At 37.5% G+C, this 16,385-nt stretch overlaps 1 protein-coding gene across 5 annotated transcripts in view; it reads left to right on the top strand.

The window, feature by feature from the left end:
* The window catches only part of DHX32 (DEAH-box helicase 32 (putative)), a 59,210-nt gene that overhangs the window by 28,456 nt on the left and 14,369 nt on the right, over window positions 1-16,385 (top strand). For all 5 annotated transcript variants that reach the window (XM_077126387.1, XM_077126383.1, XM_077126386.1 and 2 more), the window contains exons 4-7: window positions 7,557-7,929; window positions 12,770-13,015; window positions 14,420-14,519; window positions 14,611-14,769. In XM_077126387.1, the coding sequence (XP_076982502.1) occupies window positions 7,557-7,929; window positions 12,770-13,015; window positions 14,420-14,519; window positions 14,611-14,769 (878 nt within the window). The remainder of the gene's footprint in view (window positions 1-7,556; window positions 7,930-12,769; window positions 13,016-14,419; window positions 14,520-14,610; window positions 14,770-16,385) is intronic.

Genomic DNA, 16,385 nt, shown 5'->3' with positions numbered 1-16,385 from the left:
AAGTTAAGAGAATGTTATTCTTAACCTTCTGCATTTAAGCCTCTATGATGACAACCAGTGTCTCTGGCACTAGCCTAACTTGCCCCCCTGTTGTTTTCCTACATTGGTGTCATCCACTATGCCCTGAAATCTTCAGGAAAAAAGTGCAAGAGTTAGGGTGGCCCCCAAAGTCCTTCAAGCTGTGCATCTCAAGCTCTGCCTCATGATGGATCCCAAGACATTGGCTCTATGCCAGCCTTGCAATTCTTTGTGTGCCCCTGGTTATCATACCTCTGTGCCTTTATCCATGCCAGTCTCTCTGCTTGGAGTGCCTGTTCCTCTTCTGGGCTTGGCTGATTCCTCCTAATCATTCAGGACTCAGCTCAAGGGACACTTACTCCAGGAAGGCTTCCCTGATGACCCCGTGGTCTAAATTAGAAAACTCTCAACTGGGTGACTACAGAACTAGGTTTAAACCTACACAAGGCAGTTTAGATCGGTGTTTTCAAACTACTTTTCAAAGTCTTTTAGGTCCCAAGATGCCTTCTTTTGGGCATTACATGTTGTAAGAAAGGGGGCAGTCCTTCTTTTATCTCTCTTTTGTGTTTAGCTTTATGATGAGTTCCAAACAGTTACTTCAAAGCTGAAAAAAGGAAAGAAAGAAAATTAGAAAAATTGCTGCTCTGGGCCAGTACTTCTCAGTCATTTTTATATCATAGCCCACGTAGAAAATTTTAATATCTGTATAGCACTTCAAAGAAATGGTCAAAGCCACTTGCAGCCAAAACTGACCATGCCAATGGCTTCAGCTGCCCCACCCTTGCTTTCCCTTGCCAAGAGCTGGGGAGATAAATATCTCAGGATTACTAAATGTACCCATCAGAAACCCTTTGGTGTAGCATTTTAGGTTGCCTGGCATATCATTTGGGAAGCTCTGTTCTAGTAGAAGAGGGCAAGGTAGTTTGTCATATCCATATCCCCAGTGTCTAACATGATATTTGGCCCATGGAAAATGTTCAGTAAATTTGAGAGTAGAAGGAATGAAGATTACCCTGGCCCAGCTAGCCACTTGCAGACTCTGGTGCAGTTTTATTTTCTATTCAGAAAGCCCTTGCTGCTCATTTGGTACCAAGCCACTTTCCTTCAAATGTTTACCTTCAGAAATAGAAGCCACTAATCTTTATTATAATATATCAGGGTAGTGTCAAGCTATGGAAAATCTTTAGACCAAAAGCATTGTCTTAGATTTCTTTTTTTTTATTATTTTTTTAAATACCAAAAAACACCAAACACAAACATTCTTAACTTTTGATCGTTCCATTCTGCATGTATAATCACTAATTCACAATATCATCACATAGTTGCATATTCATCATCATGATCATTTCTTGGAACATTTGCATCTATTCAGAAAAAGAAATAAAAAGAAACCAGAAAAAAATTCATATATACCATATCCCTTACCCCTCCCCTTCATTGATCACTAGCATTTCAATCTAAATTTATTTTAATATTTGTTCCCCCTATTATTTATTTTTATTCCATATGTTTTACTCATCTGTTGATAAGGTAGATAAAAGGAGCATCAATGTCTTGGATTTCTTGAAGGTATGTTACCCTCTGTTACTATAGCCACAATGTTCTTGAGTCATTATATTAGTATATATTTATAAATTACCTATTATGCAAATGTTCATGAGTAGTACAAAAGAAAAGTAAAAACCTTCTTGCTCCTTAGGAACTAACAAACATGAAAGGTGAAGGGGGTCCCTAAGCCATCGCACCACCCTCTTTATATTTTAAAATGGCTTTTTAAGTTGTCCTAGTTTTAATTAAATGATGCCTCTGACTAGGTTCTAAAGCTAATGTAAGGATTTTTATGTTTTAATGCCAGGATTTTTTTATCTTAGTTAATATGGAATCAGGTTTACATATATACTTTCTTTTTCCAAAAGCCACAGAGATAAATAATTGTGAAAAAAGCTAATAATGTCATAGTAAATTAAAGACGTGCCTCCCTTTTAAACATCTATTATATGTTGGGACTTGACTTCCATGTCATTGTTTTATGATGAAAAACTCAAGCGTGACAATTCTGACTGCCAAAAAAAGAACTGCAATTTATGTTGAAATATTTTTAGTCCCTATGTAGAAAATCACTTTCAGGTATGGCAGGGCTGAAACCCAAGTCCACCTTTGCAGACGGGTGGGAAGTAGTGGCTTTGGCCTCCTTCTGCCACTGCTGTGCTGCCTTGTCCCCTCATTGCTACTGCATCTGCACTTGATGATGAGTCTTGCTGTCAGGACTCTAGACTTGCTTTTCTAACTTAACCTCACCCCAAACCATTGCAGAGTCAGCAGATCTCTTTTTTGTTGTTAACGGGGTTTGAATCATGAGAAAAAGACCAAAACTATTGAAAAGCCTCCCTCTGTTAAAAGAAAGGAAAACCTTATTTTCCTCCTGGTATTCTGTGCTCTGAAGAGGAGGCAACATGGCTGTACCACTTACTAACTTGTAACCTTGTAGCCTCACTTCTCTGTGCTGAAGTTCCCTCACCCATAAACAGGGGCGACTGACATACCTGCTTACAGGGTTGTTTTGAGGATGCTGGGAGTTAATAAATGTGATTGACGGGTAGTCCGCACTCTATATGTGTTGGTTTTTTCTATAATAATAAAACTAAATTAGAACCAGATACATTTTCCTGGAGAGGTTTGCTAGTCATAATTTTGAATATGCTCAGATTGACTAACTGTTTAAGTCAGAGAATTTAAGATTGACTCCTGACTATGGACGACAGTGTTCTGTGTTCAGTATTATCTTTTTTATTTTTCTTGTAACCTTTAGTATTTAATATGGTATTGGTGCATAATAGGCACTTAGTAAAGCTGATCTTTATGCCTATTACCATTTGGGGGACCCTGTGTGTAATACCCTAGTTTTTGGTTAAGCTTTTTCCTGGCTTTTTTTAAAGAAAGGACACCTGAATATTATATACCTAAAACAGTCTTTCTGAAATAGACATAAAATGTTGTGAAGGAGTGACATGTTGATTTCAAAATCTGACCCTCTAGAATGCAAATTTTTAAAAACCTCTTGCATTTCATTTAAGGACAAAGTTGATATATATTTTTAGAAACTATTAATATTAAAAATATAAATATAAGAATCTTTTAAAAATATAAAATCTTCTTTATATTTTGGCATATTCTTACCTTTTGAAAATTTAGTCTTAGAAATTTAAAATATCAACTGCATTTCCTGAAACCTTGGCAGTAGATCTTCATGTATTTTTACATAGTTATTAGTAACAGTACTTTTTACGCACTTTACACACTTTTTTTTTGTATGCTGTCTGGTGGGGGTCACATTTCATTCTTTTTCCATGTGACTATCCTGTTATTGCATCAGCATTTATTGAGAAAAGTTTTTTGGTTGGTAGAGGGGTGTGCATGGGCCAGGAATCGAACCTGGGTCTCTCACATGGCAGGCAAGAATTCTACTGCCGAACTATCCTTGTACCCCTCTACACATGTATTTTAATAGCAAAAGAATGAGAAATATATCTCTGACATCTGGAAAAATGAAGGTTCACATAGTAAGCTTTTTATGATTGAGCTTCAAAAAGGTAATCTCTTAATATTACATAAGCATCTGGACGGCCAGGCCTTGATGGCTGATTATAGTAGGATTTCAAATAAGTCATCTTTGCCCTTTTTAATTAAGCTTAGATATATTTATATAACATACATACCTCTTCCACCATACAGGGTGCATTTCTTTCTGTCAGATCAGTGCTTATGTGAGTTTTGCTAAAAAGAGAATAGAGATTTAATTTCTAACATTAAAGAAGTAACTTAGATATTTTAAAAATGTATTTTAGACAAGAAGCATTCATAACTTACATCATTATATCATACTAATTAACCTCAGCAAAAGATGATCTGAATGCTCTATTTCAAATGCATCTCTATTTGTGTACATCTTGTACAGAGTATAATACTACAGTATTTAACATATCATTTTTAAGTTTGATTAACAGTTTGTCACATGGGATGGTAAGACATGGGATGAAACAGGTATGAGAAAAAAGGCAAAGAGAAAAACTTTGGTCCCTTGAGGGTGGGGGTATATTGCAGGTCTTTGTATGGGATTTATATTATTTTTTACAGCTGTCCTGTAAATTTGAGATTATTTCAAAATAAGTTTAAAAAAAGGTCCTTAACTTAGCCCTCCCTAGCACCCTCCCCCCCAAAAAAGCTTTGGTTTTATAAAGGAATAGATGATGAACATGAATTTTAACAACAAAATCATTGAGGCCAAGAAAGCAATCTTTACAATTTAATGGTAGCATCAAACGTAATAGATATCTATGTTTAAATCTTGACTCTGACCCTAGCTTTATGACCTTGGGCAGGGTATTTAACCTTTCAGAGCCTCAATTTCATCATTTATCAATATGGTATGGTCTGCCCCTAGCTGTATGACCTTGGGCAGGGTATTTAACCTTTCAGAGCCTCAGTTTCCTCATTTATCAATATGGTATGGTAATGTTTACCTGGAAGATATATTCTGAAGATTAAATGAGAAAATGTATGCATCAACACAGTGCCTGGCACACAAAAGAAAAATAAATTTTTGTTTTCTTCCTTGAAACAGATTGAGGACTATGTTGAGGTCTCCCAAACTACCCCCAAAGTTTGATGATCCAGGACTCAATTTTCAGTAGTACTTATAGCTATGATTTATTAAGCAAAGGGATACAAAGCACAATCAGCAACGAGAAAAGGCACATGGGGTGAAACCAGAGGAAACTAGGCTCAGATTTCCAGGAGTCCTCTCCCAGCAGAGTCACACGGGATGCTCTTAATTCCCCAGCATCACATGTGAAATGTCCCCCAGGGAAGCTCGTTAGAGATTCATTGTCCACAGTTTTTAGTTGGTGGCCGACCACCTAGATACCCTCTTCCTACTATGTACCAAAATTCCAGACTCCCAAAAGGAAAGCAGTTGTTCAGAATGATGTATATCACTTGTACAGTTTAGGCACAACAAGCCCCACTTACCAGTTCTGGGAATGGTGGGAGTCCTCCCAAAGTCTGAGTTCCCAGATGCCAGCCAATGGCCTGTTTTGCAAGCAGACCTCTCCAAGGAGAGCAGCCTTGCCTGTGATGTTCACTATTGTCCTCACAACGACAAATAAAATTAAGTACCTAATAGGGTAGAAAACTTACAGAATTGGTTTCCTAAGGAATAGCATGGTTAAATCTATGAATAATGTCAGAGGAAGATCTTTGTATGTGTTAGATGACTAATAGTAGGTAGTTGTTTTTTTAATTACAATCCTAAGAACTGGAAAATTCCATTAAAGTCATCAGTGGAAAATTTGGAGATACTGAGCTGTTTGTGTATAACCTGGTCGGTCCCAGAAACTTCAGGTGTTCATGTGACACCTGAGACTCAGGGTTAAAGCTCTGAAGCCATGAAAATCAGCACTACCCCGTACAGCAAATGTTAACAAAGTTGAAAATGGAATCAGTCTTCAACTAGAGATATGATGGAAGCTGATCAGAATAGGACTAAGGTAGAGCAGAATATAGGATAAAGAATGATGTTGTCTGTATTTTAAAACTTCAACTTCTATCTGAGACCAAAGGGAGAGATGTTTATTTGGTGCAAAATTTATATTTTGGATAGTGCATTACCTAATTTAACTTGTATGATAAGTTTAGTTGAACACCATAAGTACATGGAATCTTGAATAGGACATGAGATTTTGTTGGTTTGTCCAGGTAGTGTGATGTCCCTATATATCCCAGAGTAATGTGAGCAGTGAATAAAGAAGTATTTGCAAAATCCCCTTTGGGGTCTGGGGTGAAAGGAGGAAATATTCAGCTTCCCCATTTGGAGAATTTCTGATATTCTCCCAAGCAGTGGGACAGCCAAATTAATAATCTGAGCCTTCAGTCTTGGGATTTGCCCCTATGAAAATTATTCCTGAAAGGATAGGCTAAACCTGCTAAAACTTAGGCCTAAGAGTTATCCCCAGAGAACCTCTTTTGTTGCTCAGATATGTCCTCTGTCTCTAAGCCAATTCCACATTGCCTTCCCCCTTAAGTGGGACATGACTCACAGGGGTGTAATTCTCCCTGGAAACGTGGGACAGAAATCCTGGGATGAGCCAGGATCTGGCATCAAGGGATTGAGAAAGCCTTGACCAAAAGGAAAAAGAGAGAAATAAGACAAAGTTTGAATGGCTGAGATATTTCAAATAGAGTCGAGAGGTTATCCTGGAGGTTGTTCTTACGCATTGTATAATATTTCTTTTTAGTTTATAGTGAATTGGAGTGGCTGGAGGGAAGTACCTGAAACTGTTGTGCTGTGTTCTAGTAGCCTTAATTCTTGAAGATGATTGTGTAAAGATTTAACTTTTACAATGAGACTGTGTGATTCTGAAAACATTGTTTCTGATATTCTTTTTATCCAGGATATGGACAGATGAGTAAAAAATAGGAATCAAAAATAAGCCAAATAATAAAGAGAAAAAAGAAACCAATAATAGGGGGGATAAGAGGTAAAATAAATTGGGTAGATGGAAATTCTAGTGGTCAATGAGAGGGAGGGATAAGGAGTATGGTGTATGTGAGTTTTTTCTTTTTTCTTTTTATTTCTTTTTCTGGAGTGATGCAAATGTTCTAAAAAATGATCATGGTGATAAATATACAATTATGTGATGATATTGTGAGCCGCTGATTGTACACTATTATGGACTGTATGTGTGTGAAGATTTGTCAATAAAAATATTTTTTAAAAAGTCACCAGTGAATTTCCCTCTGTTCCCAGGGAACTGTACAAGTGATATACATCTCCCCCCCTACCTCAGTGCTGGCCAATTTGTGTACCACCCTCAAATTTAAGTTGTTACTTTTTTTTTTTTTCAACATGGGCAGGCACCGGGAATCAAACCCGGGTCCTCTGGCGTGGCAGGCAAACATTCTTGCCTGCTGAGCCACCGTGGCCAGCCCATAAGTGGTTACTTTTTAGATGCCGTACTTGGTTGGCCACATTTCACAGGGACACTAACATCTTGATGATATCCCTCCCCCAGTGAGCCACCAACAGTTTTAATGGTGGGCTAGCCTGGCAGTGAGTCTGAGCCAAATTGGTCATTCTTGTATTCTCTCCTTGAAAGGTGCATGCTTTGAATAAAAACTCTGCTATTGATGAGAGAGAGGGGGGCAGAAACTGCTGAGGGTGTTTGTGGTATTCCTTAAAAAGGACGTTCAAGGCAAGTGCTAAGTGCGGCTGTTGCTAATATTCGTACTTAATATTTAGGGCTGAGGTCTTTAACCTCAGGTTCAGTGCAGTCTATATACAGATTTTTGTTCATGTGTATTTTTCTGTGTTGTAGGTCCTTAGATTTTATTACCTTAAAGAAATCTGCAGGCCCCCTAATAAAGATTAAGAACTATTCATTTACAGAAAACAATCTAGGAAGGGCAATTTTATTGTTGTTAGGAAATTTTTTTGTATGGCTTTTAAAGAGTATTCTAACTGTAATGTTTCTTCTTTATAGGTATTGTACTGATGACATGTTGCAAAGAGAAATGATGTCCAATCCTTTTTTGGGTAGCTATGGGGTCATCATCTTAGATGATATACATGAAAGAAGCATTGCAACAGATGTGTTACTTGGACTTCTTAAAGATGTTTTACTGACAAGACCAGAACTGAAGCTCATAATTAACTCCTCACCTCACCTGATCAGCAAACTAAGTTCTTATTACGGAAATGTGCCTCTCATAGAAGTGAAAAATAAGCATCCTGTGGAGGTTGTTTACCTTAGTGCAGCTCAGAAGGATTCTTTTGACTCTATTTTACGCCTTATCTTTGAAATTCACCACTCTGGTGAGAATGGTGACATTGTAGTCTTTCTGGCCAGTGAACAAGTAAGTAAGTAATATTCTAGCCTAACAGAGTTATAAGGTATTTCATTTGGGAAGCCTAAATTAACTAAGGTACAGGTTTCAGTTTGCTAATTAGCTGTTTAAATATTTGGTTCCAACATGCCTTATTTTTTTACTTTAATAAAAACACAGTGTAAAACCTGTGCTTCCAGTTGCTGACATCTTAGAGGAGAACAAGGAAGTACTTCTAAAATCACATCCTGCTCTGAAAACAAAGAAGGGGTGAGGCATTTTGAGGGGTTTATAGAAATGATCTCCAGAGCCAACTTCCACTAGACTCAGACAGACTCATACAGAATCTTGCACTCCCAGATGCATGCTGGCAGTGAAGTGTTATCTTAGTCAGGGCATCACCTGCAGACTCCTGGTGTGCTCTGGGCTGCTTCCCTTCCAACCAGGAGGATTGGCCAAAGGTCGGGAATACCACCTACATACTTTTCATAGAGCAGAGTAACACAGAATTACCCACAAACATTCCTGTAATAATCGTTAGTCAGAAAAGCATATAGGACACCTCCAGAAGGCCATCTCTGTATATTGGGGTTCCTTTTCTTTAAAGAATGCATAAGAAAACTCTTAACTTGGATGTCTTGAAAATTTCTCTTCAAAAGAACAATTGGAAATACAACTGGAAATATTCCATTCTCTGTTATTGCTCTTATATATCCAGGTGCCATTTAGAGTTGCTTTTTTCTTTTCTTTTTTTTTTTATCACAATTACATTGTTCCCTACTTCTTTCTCTATTACTCTGTCAGCTGAATCTAAAAGCCTCCCAATTTTAAGAGTAAGTTCTTAGAGACTAATTGCCTAGCCTTGTTTTTTACCTATCCATCTTCTCACTCAGAGAGTAAAAGCATTGCTTTTTAGACCATGACCCAAATCTGTAGTGTTTGCAGTGATTAAACAGAAATAAAAAAGGAAGTTGTTTAATACTGGCTGAGTAATCAGCTGAACAAGACAGATTTCTCAGCTACTCATCAGAGCATTTTCTTAAGTATCCACATGCTTTCAGAAATATTTATTCTGTTTTATATTCAAAGCTTAAGGCTGATTAATTCTCCTAGCTTTAGGCACTTTGGACAGCTTTTCTTCAACTTAGACTTTGTTTCCTTAAAGAAAGTTATGTATAATCTCAAATATATAGCCACAGAATATTTAGTGTCAATCATATACATTCTCTTGAACAGCAAGTGAATTAAGCCTTCTATGCTTTACAGTTATTTATTCCTTTCATTGTCATTCCCTAAATAAATCTCCTGCGTGATCTGAGATGTTCAGTAAAATTTTGAATTAAGTAATTAAAATGATTAAGGAGATAAGAGAAGGATTTTTATGAAAACAAGTGGAGATTCTCATTGTAACTTGGCAAGCCTAAGGAAGGGAAGAATGGCAAAATTGGAAGTAAAATGTTTGCTAGGTGAAAAAGAAGACATACATTTCTAAAAAAAAAAAAGTGATACTGCATGAGTAGTCATTTTCAAGTCAGATTAAGCAAAAATTCTAAAAATGGGCTTTTGAAAAATAAAGATCATAGCAAAATTGAGGGTAGAGGTATGGTCTTCAAGTATTTGGTTCTTATAAGGGTAATAAAAGCTATGTTAATGGCTTGGTGACTTTTGAATGGTTAGACTTGAGAAATGTATTTTTATCTAGGCTGGTAGTGGAAATTCCAAAGTTCCCAGTAGTTGGAGAGGTATATAATCTTCTTCAAAGTCAGGCTGAAAAGACATTTCCTATTTTAAAAAAGCATCGATATTGCAGAGTCCTAAACTTTAGAAAGTGAAAGTGCAGGGAAAGCAACCAGGATTTTGCAGAGCTGGGAATGAAGCTGCCTGCTGTGGTGGGTGCTGTTGGCCTGACCTGAGTGGGTAGGTCTGAGGCAGCTCCTTCTACACTGAGGCTGAGCACGGCCGCCCAGGGGTAAGCCAGCAGGCAGCAACCAGTGAAGTTCTGCTTGCTTCAGCATGTTTTCTGGAGCCAGTTTTTTTCCTCTGAAAATCCGAGCCCCTGGTTTTCCTTTCCCATCTACACCTTACAAACTGAACAAATTCAGTATTCTGGTAGGCATTTTTGTTGTTGTTGTTACTACTCATGTAAGGATTCCCTTTTAGTTTCTCTCTTATGTTCTTGGAATTTGCCTTTTGGAGAGATTTGTCTGGCTTAAAATCCATGTTAACAGCTGTTCATCATTTTTTTCCTATGCTCTTTGAAACTTTCTTGGTTTCTCTATAAAACATGTAAAACTTTCCATAGCACTTAAATATGAAAACAAAGCCAAGCAATCTAATAGAAATATACTGCTTGTCACTTTTTAAATTATTTGTCACTTTTTATTTTAAGAAGTACATTTTAAATTGCAGAAATATTTTCAGGCAGTTAGGTGTGGTGACCCAGTAGTTCATTCATACTGGGCAAGTTCACCTTTTCTCCCACTGTGTGTGTGTTCAGCACCATTCCTGGCGTGAAGAAATCCCATAAGTCACATCTCTTGTGCTCACTACACTTAGAGCACTGAATGTGTACATGTGGTGTTCCTATCACTTAACTGTCTTTTAGCCTGAAAACAAAAAGTGAATTAAATGAAAAATAAAAATTGAGATTTATGGTAATATTTAACCAGATTTTCATGCAATTTGAAGCTATCACAAAGGTGTTATTAGGTGAGAGATTTTCCTGGGAAATGTTCTAACCAGTTGTGGGTATTCTTTCTATTTTTTTGGTGCTAAATATCTGCCATGTATCTTCCTTCAGTCTATCTTGCCATGTTTTCCCTAGCTTTGCTGGTAACTATAGGAAAAATCCCACATAAGTAAGAACACATTAAATAAAAATCAAGAAAATGAATAAATGAAAGATTTGAAGCACCAGATGTATATTTTAAGCATTTTTTTTCAGATTCTGAACATTAGGGTCTCAAAGTCCTATAATCAGCTAGCTTGAGGAGTCAGAACTATGTACCATATTCCTTTCTATTTTGTTCTGCTCTTTTCCATCTCAAGATTTCATTTATTCTTTTTTCCTCCCTTTGGAAGAAAATTTTACATTAGAACCCATGCACAACTAAAAATACATTGGTAAATAGAAGTAAATTTAAAAATGAATTGTGTAAAAAGAATAACAAAAAAATTAATAATGACAATATTTTTTAAACAGTAATCTAAGAGAATAAAAGTAAATGTTTCAGTGCAATTTAAGGTCTCTTTTGATAGGAAATTACTCAAGAATGGGCTACTGAAACAAATCTCCTTTGCAAACTCCAGGTTACATGTTGAGGGTTAAGTATCACTAGTGAAAAGCTCACTAGATAACAGTCATCTGGGGAGATGCCCTTAGTAAGTAAGGCTTCTTAGTAAGTAAGCTCAGAGGGCTCAGTCTAAGTACTTGTTCTCTTTCCTTTTAGTTTCTACACTGTCCTGACATAAAATGATGTAGTCATCAGAATCATAAAAATGAAGAAATAGGGTGGGCAATGGTGACTCAGTGGCAGAATTCTCACCTGCCATGCCTGAGACCTGGGTTCGATTCCCAGTGCCTGCCTATGCAAAAAGAAAACAAAAACAAAATGAAGAAACAGTTTTATTCTGATTATTCCAGTTAGCAAGTTTTCATCCATTAAGCTCAAACATGATGTTTGTTTGATAATAAAACCTGTCCCAAAGAGACCAAGCATATGCAGAAAAGGAAAATGTGAACAAGAGAACTTACTTGCATAACAGCTTATGGGGAGCCCCAAGGAGTGGCCACAGCCACTGCTTCCTGGGAGCCTCTTGCAGCTCCACTGTGGCCCACCCTAGTTTAAGAGACTAGTGATGCAAAATCTTGAAAGCAATCCTACAAAACTCTCAAGTTAATTTAGCCCCATTTTGCAAAAGGTATGGAAAGGAAGGAAAATTGAACTAGAAAAATGGAAAATGGAATTGAGTCTTAAAAACTATGATGGTTGTGGAAAGTCATCTTTTTTGAAATTAGATTTTTGTTTTGTTTTTGTTTTGTTTTGCATGGGGAGGCACCAAAAACCAAACCCAGGTCTCCAGCATGGCAGGCAAGAATTCTGCCACTGAGCCATCATCGCACTGCCCTGAACTTAGACTTTTTAATAAAAAAATTTTTAGTAATATAAATTGGACTTCATCTATTTGGTAGTTTGTTGGGCCCTTAACAAGGCAGAAATTTTGGAAACATAGTTTTAAGAGAAGTAAGAATTACATTAGTGACAGTTTTATATGAGGTTCAAATATAAGGTTATATGAAGTTGGTAAGAAACATTTTAAAAGGGCATTGCTAAGTGTCTAAATCATGCCAAGATGTACTATACTTTACTACATGTTAATGGGGACAAAATTTTCAGAATGACCCAGATTGGAATCTTGATTATGGATTCCTGCTTATGTGCCTGTATAGGACTACAGAGATAGTTTTGTAATTCTTGGTTCTGCACCTTTAAAGCACAGTGATCCTTTGTCGTTGATATATGAATAATTTTTGTTTACCTGTCATTGTTCATGGATATGAGAAATTGCATCAAGCTAGAAAAATAGCAGAATAAATACATAAAGGCAAAGTAGTATATTTCATAAGAGGAAACCCATCTTGGAATAAAAGTAATGAAATTGTGGATAAATTATATTTAACATCCCCAAAGAGGTTTTCTAATCCAGTCACACCTTATTTCCTTATTTAATGACCCACTTAGGAAACAATGGAGGCATTTCTTTCCCTGGGTAGTTTTATTTAACTCAGACTTTTTTTCTTTTAATAGTGAAATTGTTTGTATTGTACTTTATTCTCAAGAATGATGCTACTTTTTTTTTTTACTTTTAGGATATTGAAAAAGCCTATGAAATTGTCTGCCAAGAAGGATTTAACTTAAACCCAGATCTTGGAGAACTGGTGGTAGTTCCTTTGTATCCAAAAGAGAAATGTACTTTGTTCAAGCCAAATGATGAAACAAAGAAAAGTTGCCAAATTTATCAAAGAAGAGTGGTGTTAACTACCAGCTCTGGAGAGTCTTTGATCTGGAGCAACACTGTCAAATTTGTGATTGATGTGGGTGTAGAAAGAAGAAAGGTAATTACTACCACGTAGGTTAAACAGACCACTGGTGAGCATCACTTGGATTCCTACCATTGTGTTGGCTGGAAAGCGAGGATGAGCTCTCTGTACACTGGTATTCTCTCTGTCTGATCATGCATGCGAAAGAGAATTGTGTCTCTGGGCGGGCAGTGGTAGCGCAGTGGCAGAGTTCTCACCTGCCATGCCAGAGACCCGAGTTTGATTCCTGGTGCCTAACCATGTAAAAAAAAAAAGAGAGAGAGAGAATTGTGGCAGCCAGTAACAAAATTCTGGGTCACATGTTACTGTCTTTCATTAGCATTTTGGTAGTCTGGAAACAAATAAATTGAATTGATTGAAGTGCCAGAGGGAAAAATTTTGAGGAAAGACACAGCTACTAAAGCATAAAGGCTGTAGTTCTCCTTATTAGTATTTTTACTTTAGCTAAAAAAAACATTATTTGACTCCTAAGCTAATCTTTTCTTATGTACATCTATTGGGTATTTGGGGAACTAATTTATCAAGGTAATTAGCATTTTCCACCAGGGAATTTATTAGGAATTAGATCTAAGCACCTTGGCTTTACTTTTAGCAAATTTGACTTTAATAACTGACTTGATAAAATCCCATCCTAATTTTTATGTAATTTTTTTTTGTCATTACCTTAAACAAAAAAATTAGGAAAATCAAAATCAGGTATCTCAAACTCTCAGAGACACTAGTACTTCAGAATTCATAGCCTTTGAGAGCTAGAAAAACCTCCAGGTATCGATTCTGCTATCAGTTCTCAAAGTTGTGTAGTCTTTTATCCTGGAAGTGTTTCCTAAATAGCCTTCTCCTACGGTGACAGAGGTGCTCAACCCTGGAACCAGTTCGGGTTAACCTTGACTGAATCAGTCTACCATTCACTATCACTCTACCCCTGAAAACATCCTTAAGGAAAAAAAAATCACCGTTAATGCCATATGCCATTTTTGTATTAGCTGTTATGATTGGAGAAGCTCAGCATATGTTATAAAGGAAGAACAGACAGGTCACAGTAAGTTTGAATAGAATTTTGAAATATAGCAATGTCAGGTGATAATTCTTTTCTCCAGGTGGCATGTGAGTATCTGTTATCATTCACTAGTACAGTGCTTTGAGAAATGTCAACACTAGTATCTCCACAGGCAATATAGAGATCTTTTATTTATTGAAGCTACAATGAAAGCAGACAGCCTTTAAATCTATTTATCAAAACATTTGCACCTTCCATTCTAAGGCAAGTGAAACAATAATAAATATTGTACAAAGAAAATGGGTCTGTAGCTAAGCATTTCATAAAGTAAACTGCTGCAAACAGCATAGTGACTCCATGTCTAGGGATCCTGCTAAATCTTGATTTATCTGATGCTAAAGATGCTATCTTTCCAATTAAAGGTGTACAACCCTAGAATAAGAGCAAATTCACTTGTCACACAGCCCATCAGCAAAAGCCAAGCAGAGATACGCAAGCAAATTCTTGGTCCATCTTCTTCAGGTAACACAACAGACACAAAAACTAAATGATGTAAATTCTTGTATAAAGGCAATACAGACACACTACAGCCAATTTCCGTGGTTTCTTTTAGGAAAGCTTTTCTGTCTGTACTCTGAAGAATTTGCCTCCAAAGACATGAAGCCGCTTAAACCAGCAGAAATGCAGGAAGCCAACCTGACCAGCATGGTGCTCTTTATGAAGAGGATAGACATCGCTGGCTTAGGCCACTGTGATTTCATGAATAGACCAGGTAGGCTTGTGTTCACATGTTATCAGGGTACCTGGACTGAGATTGATCTTAGCTGATGCCCTTTCCAATCCTAAGAGCAAGTGGCATGAGGCACTGCAAGCAAGAATGGAAATTTGGTATGTACTTAAACAATTTTTCCCCATAGAGGTAAAAGTTCCCTCCAAGTAATTAAAAAAATAGGCACAATCTGCTAAACACTGTAACACCTAGAAATCGTCTGCCACTGGACACTGGACATAAGGAACAGGACCAAAACTACAGAAATAAGGAAAGATAGCAGAGTCTATAAGTGTCAAGCTGAAATCAACATAGTATAAAAGTAGAATTCTCAGCAGTTTCTTGGTAGAGAGACATTTGTGGACAAACAGTCCTGCTTTATGGGGCACCTGGGGAAAATCCATAGAATTACAGCCCTTTGTAATTTAGGTCAAACTTTTATGTAAGGTTGGTGAGTTTTAAACTTGAGATTGAGACTTTATAATTACAATCTGAATATTCTTCTTCTTGCGGAATTTCTCCTCTAGTGAGTACACCGAGAGAAGCCCTCTATCTTATAAAAGGCTTTGGCTTTCTTTCCTCTGGGTCTACCTCGTTAAGACCTTTGTGCGTCTGTAGCTGGCTGCTTTATTGAAGGCCACCAGACTGCTACATGAAAAGGCACTGGGCAGGCCCTTTACTCCTGTGTGACAGCTGCCCAAGCCACTGGGCAAAGTGAACACCACCTGCTCCTGAAGGAAGCCAAAGCTGCTGCTTCTCAATCCCTTGCATGGTTCCTTTAGCTCCAGGTAGCTTACCCTGTCTTGTCTGGTGAATAAACATCTCTGACTCAGGCTATAGTATAAGGGCTGTGACATTGGCTATTTGGTTTAAAATGTCAATAAATCAGCTAATGAGAAAGGCTTGAAAGTAGCAAACACTCTTCTTACTTTTGTGCATTTAAACACCTGGCCTCTCAGGAACAGCAATAGCATTTATAAGGGGTTTACTGACATATAATTAGTCATTTAATAATTAAGACAACCATGTGAGGTTAATGCTATTATTCATTCCATTGTAAGAAGAGGAAATTGAGTCACAGAAAGTTAAGTAACTTAAACAAATAGGGAAGATGGAATTCAAGCCCTGGCTTTGCAGGTGTAGTCATCTTAACCACTCTGCTGGAGTATCCTATGAAAACAGATCAGGGTCCCACTGACTAAACATATTCCTCGAAGAACCTTTCCTGGTCCTTGATGCCTTCTTTTCCTTCTAAAAGATGTCTGATGGTTTGCTTCCCCCAACCCCCAAGAGCCAGTATGGGGCCCATCAGATGTTCCCACTGAGCAGTCTTCAGGAAGCTCTGAGCACATGTCTTGGGCACATATGAATGCAGCTTACCTAGTCCCACCTGCCCACTGCTTCTAAGAGAGTGTGGGTCCCAGGACCAGACTCACTCAGCTTTCTGAGGCAGTACCCTTCCCAGCTTCCCCAGTCAAGGCCCAGTGCACCTTTTGGAGCTGCTGCTTTGTTCTCTGCTGTGTAGCAGCTTAACTTCATTGAAATTAAGTGGATAGTTGAGTCCCCACATAAAGGTTCTTGGGTTAAAATATTGATTGCCCAACAGTTGATATTTCACT

The sequence above is a fragment of the Tamandua tetradactyla genome, chromosome 13 (assembly GCF_023851605.1).
Source record: "Tamandua tetradactyla isolate mTamTet1 chromosome 13, mTamTet1.pri, whole genome shotgun sequence".
NCBI classification, from domain to species: domain Eukaryota; kingdom Metazoa; phylum Chordata; class Mammalia; order Pilosa; family Myrmecophagidae; genus Tamandua; species Tamandua tetradactyla.
This window is presented reverse-complemented; position numbering and strand designations above follow the sequence as displayed.